Source organism: Ovis aries, chromosome 20 (genome assembly GCF_016772045.2).
Source record: "Ovis aries strain OAR_USU_Benz2616 breed Rambouillet chromosome 20, ARS-UI_Ramb_v3.0, whole genome shotgun sequence".
NCBI lineage: Eukaryota > Metazoa > Chordata > Mammalia > Artiodactyla > Bovidae > Ovis > Ovis aries.
The window spans coordinates 43,504,485-43,519,534 of NC_056073.1; the positions used below are offsets into that span (position 1 = coordinate 43,504,485).

The 15,050-nt window shown below is 45.1% G+C and overlaps 1 protein-coding gene across 5 annotated transcripts in view; it reads right to left on the reverse strand.

Moving 5' to 3' along the window:
- The window catches only part of HIVEP1 (HIVEP zinc finger 1), a 135,997-nt gene that overhangs the window by 24,847 nt on the left and 96,100 nt on the right, over nt 1-15,050 (reverse strand). For all 5 annotated transcript variants that reach the window (XM_027959214.3, XM_042237494.2, XM_027959215.3 and 2 more), the window contains exons 4-6: nt 6,909-12,823; nt 3,529-3,662; nt 2,641-2,816 (exon numbers count right to left, since the gene is read on the reverse strand). In XM_027959214.3, coding sequence (XP_027815015.2) covers nt 2,641-2,816; nt 3,529-3,662; nt 6,909-12,823 — 6,225 coding nt within the window. The remainder of the gene's footprint in view (nt 1-2,640; nt 2,817-3,528; nt 3,663-6,908; nt 12,824-15,050) is intronic.

Sequence of the window (15,050 nt, forward strand, 5' to 3'; positions counted from 1 at the left end):
AGGCAAATTTGGGAATGTAAGTTTTTAATAAGCATATTTTCTCATAGCTTGAGCTATTACTTATTATTAACCAACTTTGTAAATAATTGAAAATACAGCAATTTGCATTTCATATGCAGAACATGCATATTAAAATGCAAATATCCCCTAGCAATGCTGTAAACTTGGTGCATTAATTTAACACAATACATTTTTCAACAGATTTAATAAACATTAATCTAAATCCTCTGGAAAGCAGGAAGCTTTTGTTTCTGGGTTCCTATAGCTATATATAGAGACAGCCCAACTTTCTGTGATATAAATGGGCCTAAATCCTAAAGAGATGCAAGCTCAATGTATATTTTCTGCTGACTGACCTTTAAAGTAGAATAATGAAGACAAATCAATTAAAACTGGTTTGAAAACGCATTCATAAAATAAACTGAGAGGACAAATGATGAAGCATAGATTTACAAGCATGACCACCAGAAGCATCAAAGTCTAGGAGGACAGAGCAATGCTATCTTTGCATACTCCTATTTATAGGGCATGCCGTCACATCACTGTTACTTTCTGTTAATAATCAGACACATCCAATAAGAAGTAGAGGTGAGCTGCTTGGGAAAACCAAATCAATCAGGGTAGGGCAAAATCTACAGTCTCATCAAAAAACAAGACTTTTATTAGTTAGCTGCCTTTAAAAGGTTCTATGGAATCTGTGCCACATGCATCCACAAAAGGTAGCCTTCTACAAGGAAGCTGACCACAGAAAAGAGAATTGCCCTGAGGAGAACAGGGAAACGGTGAATTTCGGACATTTTCTTCACCAGTCTCCTGAGCTTGGGTAGCTTTCTTTAAATAAGTATTTATTTATCACATAATTCCAATGAACAATCTGACAAACAGAAAGTTTAACGTGAACTCACATGCGTGGCATGTTTGAGAGATGACAGACAGGAAGACTGCTAATATGCACTGCTCGCTCTTCACGGACCACAATGCCCCGTCCACCATCTAACAGACATTTATCTAAAATTCTACCTGATGCTGGTTTGAGTTATCTCACTAGGATTCATACTTGATGATTCATGAAAGTTTTCTTTGCCAAGAAATCTCTGTGGTTCCATTTGGTTTTCCACATCTACGTTTTCCTTCCTTTCTTGCCCTTATAAATATACCTTTAAAATATCCTGACTCCTTTCCCTCCTACTGAGAAACGCCCATTTCACATTATACCTTGATCCTCTTTTATCTGGTAACATCACTTTGTACCTGGTCATCTTTCATTTGTAAATACTGGGCTACTGCTGATCTCCTGGTCTCACATTGGAAATTATTTAACAGACAGGTGTTTCATAATCATTAGGATCAAAACCAGTGTAAAAGCCATGAACTGGGTTAAAAGATCAAACCACTTAATCCTATCAAAAGCCTTCCCACAAGATCAGGAAAATCAACCTGAAATGCACCCTCCCACCAAGAAAGACAGAATCACGGTTGCTCCCAACTCATGATTTCTTGAAACTTTAGAAATATTCAAGGCTATCTGGATCACAGTTTTGCTTTCCCCCATCACTCCTGTTTCAGGTATTACTGGCATTTAAGGAGAGCTAAGCAGAAGCTACTTAGTTGCTATACACTATAACTCTCCTTAAATGCCAGTAAACAGTAGCCAAAAGCGGTAATAAACTTTGCTGAAGAATTTATCAATCTTTAAAGCAGAAACCTCAAAGTCAACCAGTACAGTAAGAAAAAAGCAAATGTTAACTAAAAGGGATAAAAATAAAGTAGTTCTGTGAAAAAGTTACTGATTAAATATTTTTCATAGATTTTGTCCTTTCAGACAAATAATTTTATGATCACATTGCCCTGTATTTGGGAGAGTCTTATTTTGTAAAGGGTGGTATATGAAATTGAAGCCTCAAGCAACTAATTTTTATACAATAATCCATAAACAAGGAACCTAATGGAGAAAGCAAACATTTTACAATAGCGCATCCATTATATGCAACAGGAAATTTGCAGAAGGTAAAATTACCTTAACTATAACAAAGGCTTACAATTTAAATAAAAACATATAAAGAATACAGAAATGGTACTAAATCTAACCTTAACTACTAGTTCTGAGTTCTATAATAATTAAAGAGTATAAAACTTTGAAACTAAAATTCAACAGAATTTGGGTAAAATAAATGTTTCATGGAAAACAAAAGAAATGGCTATGCATGACTAAAATTAGATAATAAAACATGAATGTAATCAGTATAGTTTTACTGTACTTATTAATTTTTGTCTTTAATCTTTTAGCACTGAAATGTATTTAATTGTGATCACAAAAATTTCTTTTTCTTCTTTGGCCCCAAAATAAGTAATTTTGAAAATGTATTAGTCATCATGTTATACAACTGTAATTTGGGGAGTAAAAGAAAAAAGGGCACTTGCTCCTTTTAGAATGTCATATTTATTACACATATTCTAAAAGTATGTAATTAAAATCTGAGGTCTAGAAATATATAAATAAATAAAAACATGATGCTAACAAGGTATAATTTAGTCTATTTAAACTACTACATTGTTGGTCAAATAATCTGTAAAGCTGGGTCTTGGCTCTACTGACTTAATGCATATAATAAAGGACTATGAAGCAATGTCATCTCATACCTTTAGTCTTAAAGGAGAAGTTACAGAAAGTGCAGTGGTAGGGGCGGACATCTGTATGGGTTCGTATGTGTTTCTTTAACATACTAGGTTTCTTACAACGGATTCCGCATTCTTCACAAATGTACTTTCCTCTTCCCCTGCCTCGGACATATACATACTCTTCATTTGATTTATATCTAATTTAAAGAAAAAACAATGAATAAAGCAACTGGATACTATGTCTTGGAGAAAATATTGATGATTAAAATTCAACCTAAAAAATAAAACAAGGCATAATATTTACACTCAATCAATAAAAATGTTATGCACGTACAAGTAACAGAATATTCCAGCTTTTCAAAGCAACACAATATTGTAATAGCTGATTCAATTCAAGCAACTTTATTCAATACCAGGTTTAATTTTAAAATAGTTCCTCTAAGTCACTTGTCTAAAAGTTTCGTTATTGTTAAATTCAGTTACAACTATCAGTACTGAAATATTTCTGAACTTCATTTTAACTACAATTGGCTGTTATGATTTTTCTCACAACCAAATTCACAAAAGATATCAAATAGGCAATTAATTCATCTCTCTTAGCAGATTTTTTCCAGGCCATTCCTTATTATGAATCAATGTGAAACCCAGGGTTCACTCTGAAAATTTAGTGCTCAGCTGCCTCCTAGAACCTACAATGTTTCCTAAATAGTTATCATTTTCTTGATCAAAATGGAGTTATTTAACATAATACCTAACATATATTTTGCCATGAAGATTCTGTTAATAAGCCGAGAAACTCTGCAACATTTATATAAAATTGGCACTAGTAAGTCTTCATTCACATGAAAGCAAATGTACATTTAAAAAGTAAGTTTAAATGTACATTTAAGAAGTAAAATTTGTACTTGCCCTCCATCAAATATTTTAATTCTTCTTGGTTCACTTTTGATTAAGGAATTTTCTTTATCTTGCTCACTGTTAATTTCAGAGGCATCTTTACTGCTGAATTCAACTACTGTGGACTTTTGATTACCTAATGCTCTCTGAAAGGGAAAAAAAAAAAAGAGAGAGACACTAATTTAATATAGCTGAAAACACAAACACGCTGATGTTTCACTTGGAAATTAAAACACGGCAGAGTACAGTGCATAAGGTTAGCTTAATGGAAGTCATTACAAGGATATAAGCTTTAAAGGTCATTGCTTTCTCTCTTCCTTTATCTGTCGGAATCACAGTGAACTGATAAATCTTACTGGATTTTAAAATTCCACCACATTCCAGTGACACCCCCAAATAAAGACTCTACAACCCCCCACCCTGGTATTCAGTGAACTTAATACGAATTTTAAAAATAAACTAAATACTGTTCTTAGAGCTAACTAACCACTCATATTAAAGCCTAAGCATGCTTGTTAAAGAGTTTACTCTTTAAAGATGGAAAAGAGCTAGCTACCCCTCTGGCAGAATGTCTCACACCCTGAAAAAGACGAGTAACTCCCCACCAGTATCAATGTGCTGTGAAGTTAAAGCAGTAGCCCTGTTTCCCAATATTTTAGCCTCCTCTTCCCCATCATTTTAAACCATAATTAGATTTCTTCTCTATATCCTCTGCAAAGTTCCTGAATAGTGATGACTGTGAATTATACATCACAGGTCAAAAGTTAGGTCTTGGCCTCATACTACTTAAATCTCTAGAAAAAAAGCACTGAACACGAGAATAATGAACAGTGTGTACTTTCCCAGCCGAAACGCTGTAGTGACACCAACTCATGATTTTATACAGCTGCACTATTCCCAACCACTTATCTCACTCCCCAGTCCACTCTGCCCTGGGAGCTGGGCAGCACTAGTGGATCACGTCCCAGTGAGGAAGGACCCTTGTCCAAGGTCAAGTGTTAACGGCAAGGGCACCAACCCCAGTCCTCTGGCCAAATCCAAAGTAAAGCCCAACTTTTCTGATCAAGGGCCTCTTGATTCCAGCCTCCCCGACATGCCAAGTAGACAGCTACTGTACTGTGATGGCATAGTAACAGGTAAGTGATGAGAGGGTGTGTGTACCACGAACAGAGGGCCAGTGCGGCCTCATCAAGAACGCCTTTGGGAAGGCCTTACAAAGCCAGGGGCAAAGAAGAGCAGCTGGCCTGTCTCAAAAAGGGGGTGTGAAGAGGTAATGGACCCTGACAAGTACAAAGGCAACTGTCTCCTTTTCTGCCAAACACATCCGGTTTCCCTGCAATCTGGAATCTATATACTCACACCTTTCCTTGACTTTGTACCTTTAACAGCAGCAATCCTATTGCTTATCTTCTTCTCAATACCAAATTCTCACTTATCTTTTGCTCACATTCTTGCTATCAAATCTCATTTCTGTTCACCACTGAGCGACATGCCAAAGCTTTACTGTTTTCTCAGTCTATATGCTTAACTACTCTATCCCTTATCTGTTGTTGACACCTCGTTTCTTTTGGCATCTGTCTATTCTTTTCCATTTTGAATTATAAATACATCCACATTTGGGTGTGAGTCAACCTTCAAGCCAGTAGCCAGTCCCCCATGGTCACCAGTCCATATAGCTCAAGTCTCAGAGGTATCAGACCGTTCAGTCCTGACACCATGCTAGACTTCTTTGTCTGACCTCTTGGCCCGAAAAATTCTTAAAATATCTTCTTCCTCGCCTTGTATGATACCACTTTCTCCTAGTTGCCCTCCTTTTGAAATTCTCTTTCAGTTCCAACGGGGACTTTCTTCATTCATTCAACCCTTTAAATAGTAGGGATCTTGGGATCCATCCCAGGCCCCTCTCTCTTCTTCACACTCTTCCTGGGGGACCTCATTAATTGCATCTATGCACTGAAGGATCTCTACACCTTCCACCTGGGAACTCTCTTCCCAGCTCCAAATCCGGGTGTGCACTTCCCAAGGCATTTCTACCAAGCACTCGGCACTGAAGGAGAGCTAGTTTTCATACGTGCTTCAGGAACATAGATACATGAAGCTGTGTTTAAATTCTCATGCTCAAGTCTCATTTTCCATCTGATTTAGTAGACGTAGAGGCTGAGCATCTGAAAATTAAATTCTGAGTGGTCTAGATGCATCCTCCTCCACTGGGAAAGTAACAAAGGCTCTCTACCACCATTTGCATTCGTTTGGTCTTTATTTACATTTCCAACTTCAAACTAGGTCAGTGTCTGAAGCTTCCAACACCTGCTAGCCATGCTGGACTCCTTGGGGTTCTATAAATGAACCTCGCTCTTTTTCACTTCCACATCATTTGGCAGACTATTAAAATTTCTCATTTCTGTTTGCTTGGGAAAAAAAAAATCGCTACTTTTTTTCCTTCCTTAAAGATTCAGCTAAAGTATCACCACTCTTGGAATATCTTCCTTATATTCCTTGAGTTACCTGGTAGTGTTAGACTTCCTTCTTTTAAAGTTGTATACACTGCTATTATAATACTGGTACTGTGATTATTATCTTATTGATAAATAAACATTTATGAACCTGTATAACCTGTACAGATCAAGAACTTACTCTAAAATTCTGAATGTCTAGAGTCCAACCTAATACCCTTATTTATGTATTTATTCTTAATCATTTAAACAATTTCCTCATTTTATAAAGCCAATAACTCTAATAAGATTTATTTCACAAATAAGTCAAACTTAATACTTTTATGACTTTTCTGTATAAATCTTGACCAAATCAACTTAATTATCAAATGTATAGTTATTTTGTGAATCTTTTCTCTAGTAGTAAGATGATTCTTATAGCTACACAGGACAAGATATGGGATCAGTATGGTCAGCGGAAGGTGGTCAGATTTGCATAAAGCAAGGATGAATGGCTCTCTGCTTCTATTTCAAAATGAAACAGAACAATCTCCAATATTCACAGCTCTGTTCCCCTTCATTAGCAGGGACAAGGCATAAATGTAGTCTTCTGTGACCTAACAAGAAAAACAAATCCTTAGTATAAGAGAAAGATGAAAGTAAAAATATGATTATATGTACCATTAAGACTTAAATTTCTGCCAGTAGAAAAAAAGTGCTCAAGGCAGGTTATCATTTTCAAAATGCTTGAAGACAGAATCACCGAAGGGACTCTGGGCAATCTTGATCAATATAGCTCCCTGGGTAAACTTATCACTTTCTTTCAAATAACTCTACGCTTAGCACAGTTTGTCATTCAAAATTAAAATACAACCTCCAACTGAAATGTTTGCAGGCATCCAGACAGGTGGAAACTAACTTGCACAGACTCTTTCTGAAGATAAGGGATATTTTAAGTACCTTGCTTAAGTTGCTTTTCCACTTGCTTGAATAGACCAGTAAGTCTGACTTGAAATGGGTGGTTATTGCTTGACAGTACAGAGATTTTCCGGTCTTCTGCTTGGAGTTCAAGAGAGAAAGAGCCACTTTGGTTGGCAGGCCGAGTGGGTTTGGATCACTGGCACTCACGGTCCAGTCGGTGTAGGCTGAAGTTTTCTGGTCCTTCTGCGGCAGGTGCAGGGCCTTCTGTCTCATCAGGTAGCACCATGTGAAGCTGGTGGCCGTCTTCAGGCTGGGGAAGGACGTGGACGGCTGTGTGTCGCCAGCCTCACACGTGGAAGGAGTCGTGGCCGCATGCTGACTCTGTTCCTGGACATTTGCTTTGTCACCTGGATTTTTAATCCCTGGAGACTTCCTTTCTTGGTGGTTGTCTATGGATTCCAAAGGAGAAATATGAGTTTTCTCTGCAGGTGCAGCTGGGTTTCGAACTGTCGGCGTTAGCAATGCAGCTGATGGGATACTTTCAAATTCCTGCAGTTCTTTCATGGGCTCTCTATCGGCTGGTGGCACATCAGTCAAGTGAAGGGCCTCGGTACTGACTTTGGGGTGAGGAACAACATCCTGCTCCAACGTCACAGCCTCAAGGGGCTCTGTGGTACACACCTGCCTCACTAGCACAGGCTTCTTCTGTTTGCTACCGTCAGGAGCTCTTGAACCCGCTGCTTCCAGCGGTCTCGTGTCTGTCGCACAGACAGCTCCGTTTTCATCCTTGGCTCGCTTCTGGTGCTTTTCCATGGCAATGTCTAAACTATTTGCTGGGGAGAGCATCCTTTTACTGGAAGCTGAAGATTCTTGCTGTGGGGAAAGTCTCCCGACAGACATCTTCGGTGTTGTGGGCAAGGATTCTGACGGAGATGGGTTTTGGCCCATCTCTGAAAAGACAGGTTGGTGGACGAGCTCTCCCTCTGGGTTTGGCAAAGCATTCCGGGGATCGTTTTGCGGTTTTGGTACGGAATTTTGTTCCTCGCTGATTGGCACCATACTACGATTAGCCTGGCAAATCGGCTGATTGGAGAGATCCTGGGTCACTAGGATTTGTGGCAGAGCTGTGACTGTGGCGAAACAGTACGTGGGGACCTGAGTCTGCAGGTGCGTGGACAGCGTCAAGGACGTGGGCACCTTTGGCACCTGACCGCCGAGCGCCCCGACCTTCAGGGGTGGCGGAGGACATGAGTTAGACGTGGCTTCTGCTAATTTGGCTGGTAAGGTCAGTGAGGTCACACCAGGGGTGGCCCCGGCTGCATCTGAAAGAACTTGCTTTGGCAGAGGTTGCACAGGATTAGAAGTGCAAGGTTGGCTGGAGGGGACCGCCGGACACTGGAGCTGGTACTTGGGAGCAAAGCAATCTTCACTTTTGGAAGGTAGACGGCCACCGGGGCTTGCATCTGGTTTGACACTCTGCGTAGAAGACACCTGCAGGGACATCTGTGTGTCTGGGTGGCTAAGTGGCACGGGGATTTGATTCAACGAGTGTATGCCTAGAAGCTGTTGAACGGAAAAGAGGTTTGGAGAGTGGGAACTTGCCGTTTCTGCTAGCACATCCTTCCCTGGAGTCTGGGAGTACAAAGTACTTGCAGGGAACTCGGCTGAAACTGTGTGAGTGAGCTGAGGCCCCTGCCATGGCACTGTGTTCACAGCGGGACGGGCGATGGTCTGGAAAGATAATGGGTTCCCGGAAGCCAGCTGATTCTCCGGATGGATGTTTAAAGAGATCTGCCGTATCAGTGGGCCCCTCCGTCTTTCCAAGAGGGGCACGTGCCCCGCGACCCCCACGCCGGAAGCGGATGTTGGAGGATGCGATTCGGCCGGTGGCACCTTCTTAGATGGGGCTATGCTTCCACAGTCGAATGACTTGCTTCTGAAATCGGACACCTCCATGGATGTCTGCAGGCAGTGAATCTGTTCCGACGCGGCCCGCCGCATCTCACGGTGACCTGCCGGAACACTCAGCGTGTTAGAGCCAGCCGGAATCAGGAGGAAGTCCGCTTTGTGCAGAAAGTCAATTTTGGGGGAGGCCTCGGTCTTAGAAACGTCCTCCACGTCTAAAGACGCGGAGAAACTCGAAGTGTGCGATAAACTACTGTCCCTGCTGAGACTCCGGGAGAGTGTGGAGTCGAAACTCGACTCTGCGGAAGAATGCTCCATCTCGGCCAAGCGCAGCCTCTTCTTCTTGGGCGGCAGTTTCTCCGTCGGCAGCTTGGACAAGGTTTCGCTCCGCTGAGGCCAACTGAACTTCTCCGATTTCTCTGCATCGTGGCCTTGGCCTTCCAGGTCCTGATCTGGCTCTTCGGTGACCAGGATTTCCGGGACTTGGATGCTGTGCTGCCGAACGAGTCTGGAGGGCTGTCCGAGCACGTGCCGCTCACCTGAGATCTTTCTGGAACCGTCCTGAAGTTCCCCTCTCAGAGCATCGGACAGTGTGGGCTGAGAGGTGTGCCGGGAAGGGCGTCCTTCCTCTTGGGAAACTCCTCTGACCCTCAGAGACCCCGGCTTGCCCGTTCTCAGCTCCTGGAAAGGAACGGGGGACGCGCTTTCGCCAGTATCCAGCTTGTCAAAGGCCCCAGGCCTGCTGAGCGAGTTTGTATGCTGGATGACCGAGATGCCGGCCCCGTGTCTCTTGGGCTCCGCCCTGTCCTGGGCAGCCGAGCTCATCAGCTCTTCCAGGACGGACGACGGCTTTGGGTCCCGGGGCTGGTCGGGACCTCTGGCCCCAAGCTGAATCTGCGTGGTCTGCCGCTGGTTTCGAGGCTGCAGCTCGCTGGGTATGGCAAGGTTCTGCTGAGACAAGGGAGCCAGGCCCAGCGCGCTCTGAGAATGGGAGCCCTCGGAGCTTTTCGGAGGTGCTCCACTCTCGTTCTGCTGAAGTTCGTCATCATCTCCGACGCTTTTCATTTTCCTCCTTTTCCGGATCTGGGTCGTCTGTTCCCAGACCCTGGTGGCTCCGGCGACCCTGTAGTGCAGGATGGGAGGCTGTGCCCCACCGGGCACCGGGCTGTGCTCTGGGTCCCGCACAGCAACCTTGGTTTTTGGTCCATGCAACTCTGAACAGTAAAATTTCTTATGGTTTTCAAAATTTTCCAGTTTCCGATACCTGTTTCTACAGGTCTCGCACTCAAACATGGTCCCTCGCCCTTGGTGAGACTTCTTCTTTTCCAAGTGTGAGCCTGGGGCCGGGGGCTTGCTCCTCAAGGCTGCAGTCTCCCCGGCGGGGCTGCCTCCAGGATGGCTCTCGTCCCAGGGCAGTCCGGCCCCAAGAATGTGGTTTTCGCTCGCTGAGGAGTCTTCCACCGCTGCCTGTCTCACCAGGGTGCGGGGATGTCCACTCTGGGTCACAGAAGGGTTAGGTCCTGGTACGAAGACATCATCGTAGAAAGCGCCAATTTTGTCATCAAAAGACTGACTTCCTCTCAGTGGATGTGGGGCAGGGATGATGCTGGCAGGTACTGCGGAGTACCCAGTGGTGGGCATGGAATTACTCCTGGTGATGGGCAGGCAGTCGAGGGAAGGTACAGACAGAAGAAACACTTGCTTTGATTTCTCTGTCGGGGTGAAAGGGGACTTTGGTATATCAGAGCTTGAACTTGTTCTCCGTCCCATTGGTTTCAAGTCAAACTGGAAAGAGTCCTTAAAGATGTACGACTTGGGGGAATCGATGCTTCCCCGGCGGGAGAGAGAGGTCCTCCGGGGCTTCACGCTGTCCAGCTGCTTGTCATCCACCAGGGCTTCGTTGTCGGAGATGAGCTTTGAGATCCGCTCCTCCAGTGTTTTCGGTTCCAGTGGAAGTCTCATCTGACCTGGGAGGAGGGGCGCTTTTTCACCTGCTGGAACAGCAGAGGCTGCTGGTGTGCTGACCCGAGGGGTCGATGGCCCGCTGTTCTTCACAGAGTCCTGCTCTGGGGCAGGTAGCGTCCTGGCAAAGGGGGTGGGTGGACTCACGGTTTGGTCAGCGCTCTCAGATCGGGAAAAGTAGCCCGAATCCGTGCTTCCCAGGCTGCGAGGACTCAGCAGTTTTCCTTGCTGCTCTTGGCAGTAATCAGTGGCCTGCTGCCTCTGCAGCTGGGCATGCGCTGTGCCCACAGGGGACTCTGGCTTTCCATCGGGCTGACTTGGGTCGCCTTTCTGATGGGCCTTCTCATCTGCCTCCCTGGAGGACGCCCAAGCCGGGTGGGACAGGACCCGGGTTCCCTGAAGGTCTTTCTGTGCACCAGGGAGCTCAGGCTTGGACTCCGTAACCTTCGGGCTATCAACTCTTAAAGGGGACATGCTGATGGGGTGGACCACAACCTTTGGTAACTCTGCCGCAGCCTGTGATTCTGAAGACCTGTCCTGCGGTGCAAAGTCACCGACCACGTGCTTGGGGTTGCTTGGAATGGAACCTGATTTTGGTAAAGTTTCCGAGCTGGACAGCATTCTTATCATCTGCGCTGGCTGCAGGTCCATGGAGCCCGGGTCGTTTGGCCTTTCATCGCCAGCGCCATCCTCGTCACTGTCTCCACTGTCTTCCACATCCGAATGGATGCTAAGTGCTTTGGGGGACTCGTGTGACATGAACAAGCCACTGGCATCTGGCTGCAGGACAAGGCCCAGTTTGATAGTGTGTGCGTGGGACTTTTTGTGCTTGTACAGGTTGCTTTTAGTCTTAAATGAAAACCCACAGGTCACGCAGGGGTAGGGGCGCTCCCCAGTGTGGGAGCGGATGTGCTTTAGAAGCACGCTGGGCTTTGCACAGGCTCGGTTGCAATACTCACAGATGTATTTTCCTTGCTTTTTTGGCTTCTGATCTTTCAGGAGAAGACTGCACATTTGCTCCACGCTGTGGTTAACCACAGCAGCGACAGGGCTGGAGTTGTAGATGGGGCATTGGGGTGACTGTGTGGAAGGCGCGGGGCTCACCGGCACCGGGGCGGCAGCGTCCACTTGCTGGTTGGGAGGGGTGACCTGAGTGTGGCCGGGGGGTGACGTGGCTGCGGCGGTGTAGACATGTTCAAGCTGGGCATTCTCCTGGCTCTGCAGGCTCTTGAGAGATGGGGCGAAACCCGAACATGCGGGAAGCTGCTGACTTTGTGGGCCGGGTTTAGGCACGGGGAGTTCCTGTATGTGATACGCCGGAGAGGCGGCCCGGGCTGCTGCTGGGTCCTTCCTCTGAGCAGCGGACACTGGCCCGGAGGGGTACGAGGTCCGAGGCGGCGGCAGCGGCTGCGAGGGGGCGGCCACATCTGGCAGGCGCGGGTCGGGGGCCTCCCGCGGGCCTCCGTGGAGGTGAGCAGGGGCGCGTGCGGTTTTATTTGGTCTCAGGTTTTCGATCTTTGCGGCACAGGGTGAGCCCTTCTGCGACAGGGTGCTCAGCTCTGGCTCCATGGCCTTCAGCAAGACGTCAAAGGCGGTGTTTGCAAAGGAGGCGGGTGGGGAGCTGTGGCCGGGGGAGGCTGGACCCTCGCAGCGCTCAGCTTTGCCCTTGCTGGGCGGGGACCCGGGGTCACGCTTTCCCTCTGGGACGCCGGCCTTGGCGGGGTCGGGGCCCTCCGACCGCCATCGGCGCGGCTCCGACAGCTGCGGCAGAAATGGGGGCTTCCGGGGGCAGACGGGGGCTTCGGACTTGGGGGTCCCGGCGGTCAGCCCTGGGGTCTCCCCGTTGTGTTTGGTCAGTGGCCTCCCCCCGGCCTTCACCGGACTGTGGCTCTGCTTCTTGTGGGGCTCTGCCGTGCCCGCGAGCACGGGGAAAGGGGACTCTTCGGTATTTTGTCTGTGTTTGGCCTGAAGAGGATTTCTCAGAGGGGATTTTGGTATTTTTTTCAGGTGATTCTCTGCTACAATCTTTTTCCGTTTCACACCTTTAAGCGATTCGGAAGTTCCTTTGATGCCAGCCTCTAAGAGTTCTGTTCAAAAAAAGGAAAAAAAGAGAACCAACTGGTAAAGTGGTACGAACACCAATTATGAATTTTTTTTTAAAATTAACATTACAATCATGAGGGTGTTATGACAACTGAAGAAGGCAGCTTAAGGAAAGCCCATTTTGGATAAAACTGCATTCTAGCATTCCGGTGATATGCTGGCCATCAAAAATCTGTTGACCTTACTATATACATTTCTAGAACACTGTGTTCCTCTCTTGACCTCCATCTCACCAAGGTCCTGGGTGTTTTGTTTCAAAACAAAGTTATCTTCCACCTTCACCCTTGCAGCTGAGGACCCTAGAATGACAGTCTGAGAGAGCTGGCCCACAAAGAAGAAAATCCAGCTTTTTCATGCTGGGTATTTGTCTTTTCACATTTAGTATCTTTTAAAGCAAACTTCTCAGCAAATTTCTAAAATAATAGCATTGCTCCAAAATAGGCAATACTAATATCCTTATGGGCTTCCCTGGTAGCTCAGCTGGTAAAGAATATGCCTGCAATGTAAGAGACCCCAGTTTGATTCCATATAATGATTTTTAGAGCAAACGTAACTCAGATGATCATGGGATATTCACTAGTAGAATTGTGATGAATTGCAAATATAGCAATTATATCCATAAACAAAAACATGAAAGTAAAATAATACACTTATTAGTGACTCCTCAACAACAAAATTTTAAAGTCAGAATGATGTAATGGCCTTTAGTAAAAAAAAAAAAAAAAAATCGCCATTTTAATTGCACAAAATATTCAATGGCTACATTTCTTTGCTGTTAATGATAGCCAAGTAGGTAGCTGCTGCTGCTGCTGCTGCTACTAAGTCGCTTCAGTCGTGTCCGACTCTGTGCGACCCCATAGACGGCAGCCCACCAGGCTCCCCTGTCCCTGGGATTCTCCAGGCAAGAACACTGGAGTGGGTTGCCATTTCCTTCTCCAATGCATGAAAGTGAAAAGTGAAAGTGAAGTCGCTCAGTGTGTCCGACTTTGCAACCCCATGGACTGCAGCCTACCAGGCTCCTCCATCAATGGGATTTTCCAGGCAAGAGTACTAGAGTGCGTTGCCATTGCCTTCTCTGGAGCAGGTCGCTAGATAGAGCTTATTACAGGAGAGAAGAGATGAAACCACCTCCATTTCTCCCTGTGTTGAAATAAATCACCATTCAAATGGCATCAACCACCCATAATCACTGTCAACTATTGTATTTTTGAGCAATAATTGCTTGCCATAATTTAGTTTCTTTCGATTTGTTGGATCTTCAGGCACATCAACAAAAATTATTCAAGCTTCTATTACCTACTTATAGGGAAGCCAAATACTGTAATTTCTCATTATTTTCAAATAGCTGTTACAATGCACCTATTTGAAATTCATATTAGACCCAAATGTCTACACCAAAATAACTACTTTGCATTAACTGAAGAATTTACATAAAATAAAAATTTCTAGTCATCTTGTGACATCAGTTTATGTGTGCTCATGTTTTAATTTAATGGAAAAAAAATACCATACTAATCCACTAAAGATACATTTAAACACTACAATCAGAGAGGCAAATAAGAGGAGGGAAGGTCTCATGATGAAAATACTTGCGCTAAAGAAAGCTAGAAAAAAAAAAAGTATCAGTATTGTTGATAGAAGTGAAGTTACTCAGTCGTGTCCGACTCTTTGCAACCCCGTGGATTGTAGCCTACCAGGTTCCTCCCTCCATGGAATTTTCCAGGCAAGAGTGCTGAAGTAGGTTGCCATTTCCTTGTCCGGGGGATCTTCCCAACCCAGAGATCAAACCAATGTCTCCCACATTGCAGGCAGATGCTTTACCACCTGAACCACCAGGGAAGCAGTATTGCTGATAACCTCTACAAAATGATGTTGAGCACATCTTTTTGATTCTTCAACCCACTCAGTTATAAAATGGTATTTCCCCACTGGTTTTCCCTCTTCAGGACAAATGCAGTAAAGTCAGTGATATACTTGATGCCTCTCATTAACTACACAAGCAAAAGGGTGAAATGAAAAATGATCAGCATCTTGGGTGAGACGTTTCCCCACTCACTTCCCAAGAATCTGGAGGTGGGCTGAAACAAGACAGCCACTAGGCTGTTAAAACAGACACAAAAGCAGAGCAGAGCAGCCACTTGGAGGAGCGGCAGTTCCCAACTCAGGCGACTGTCAGCAAAAAAACGAGATTTGAAAAAAAAACCTGCCCAC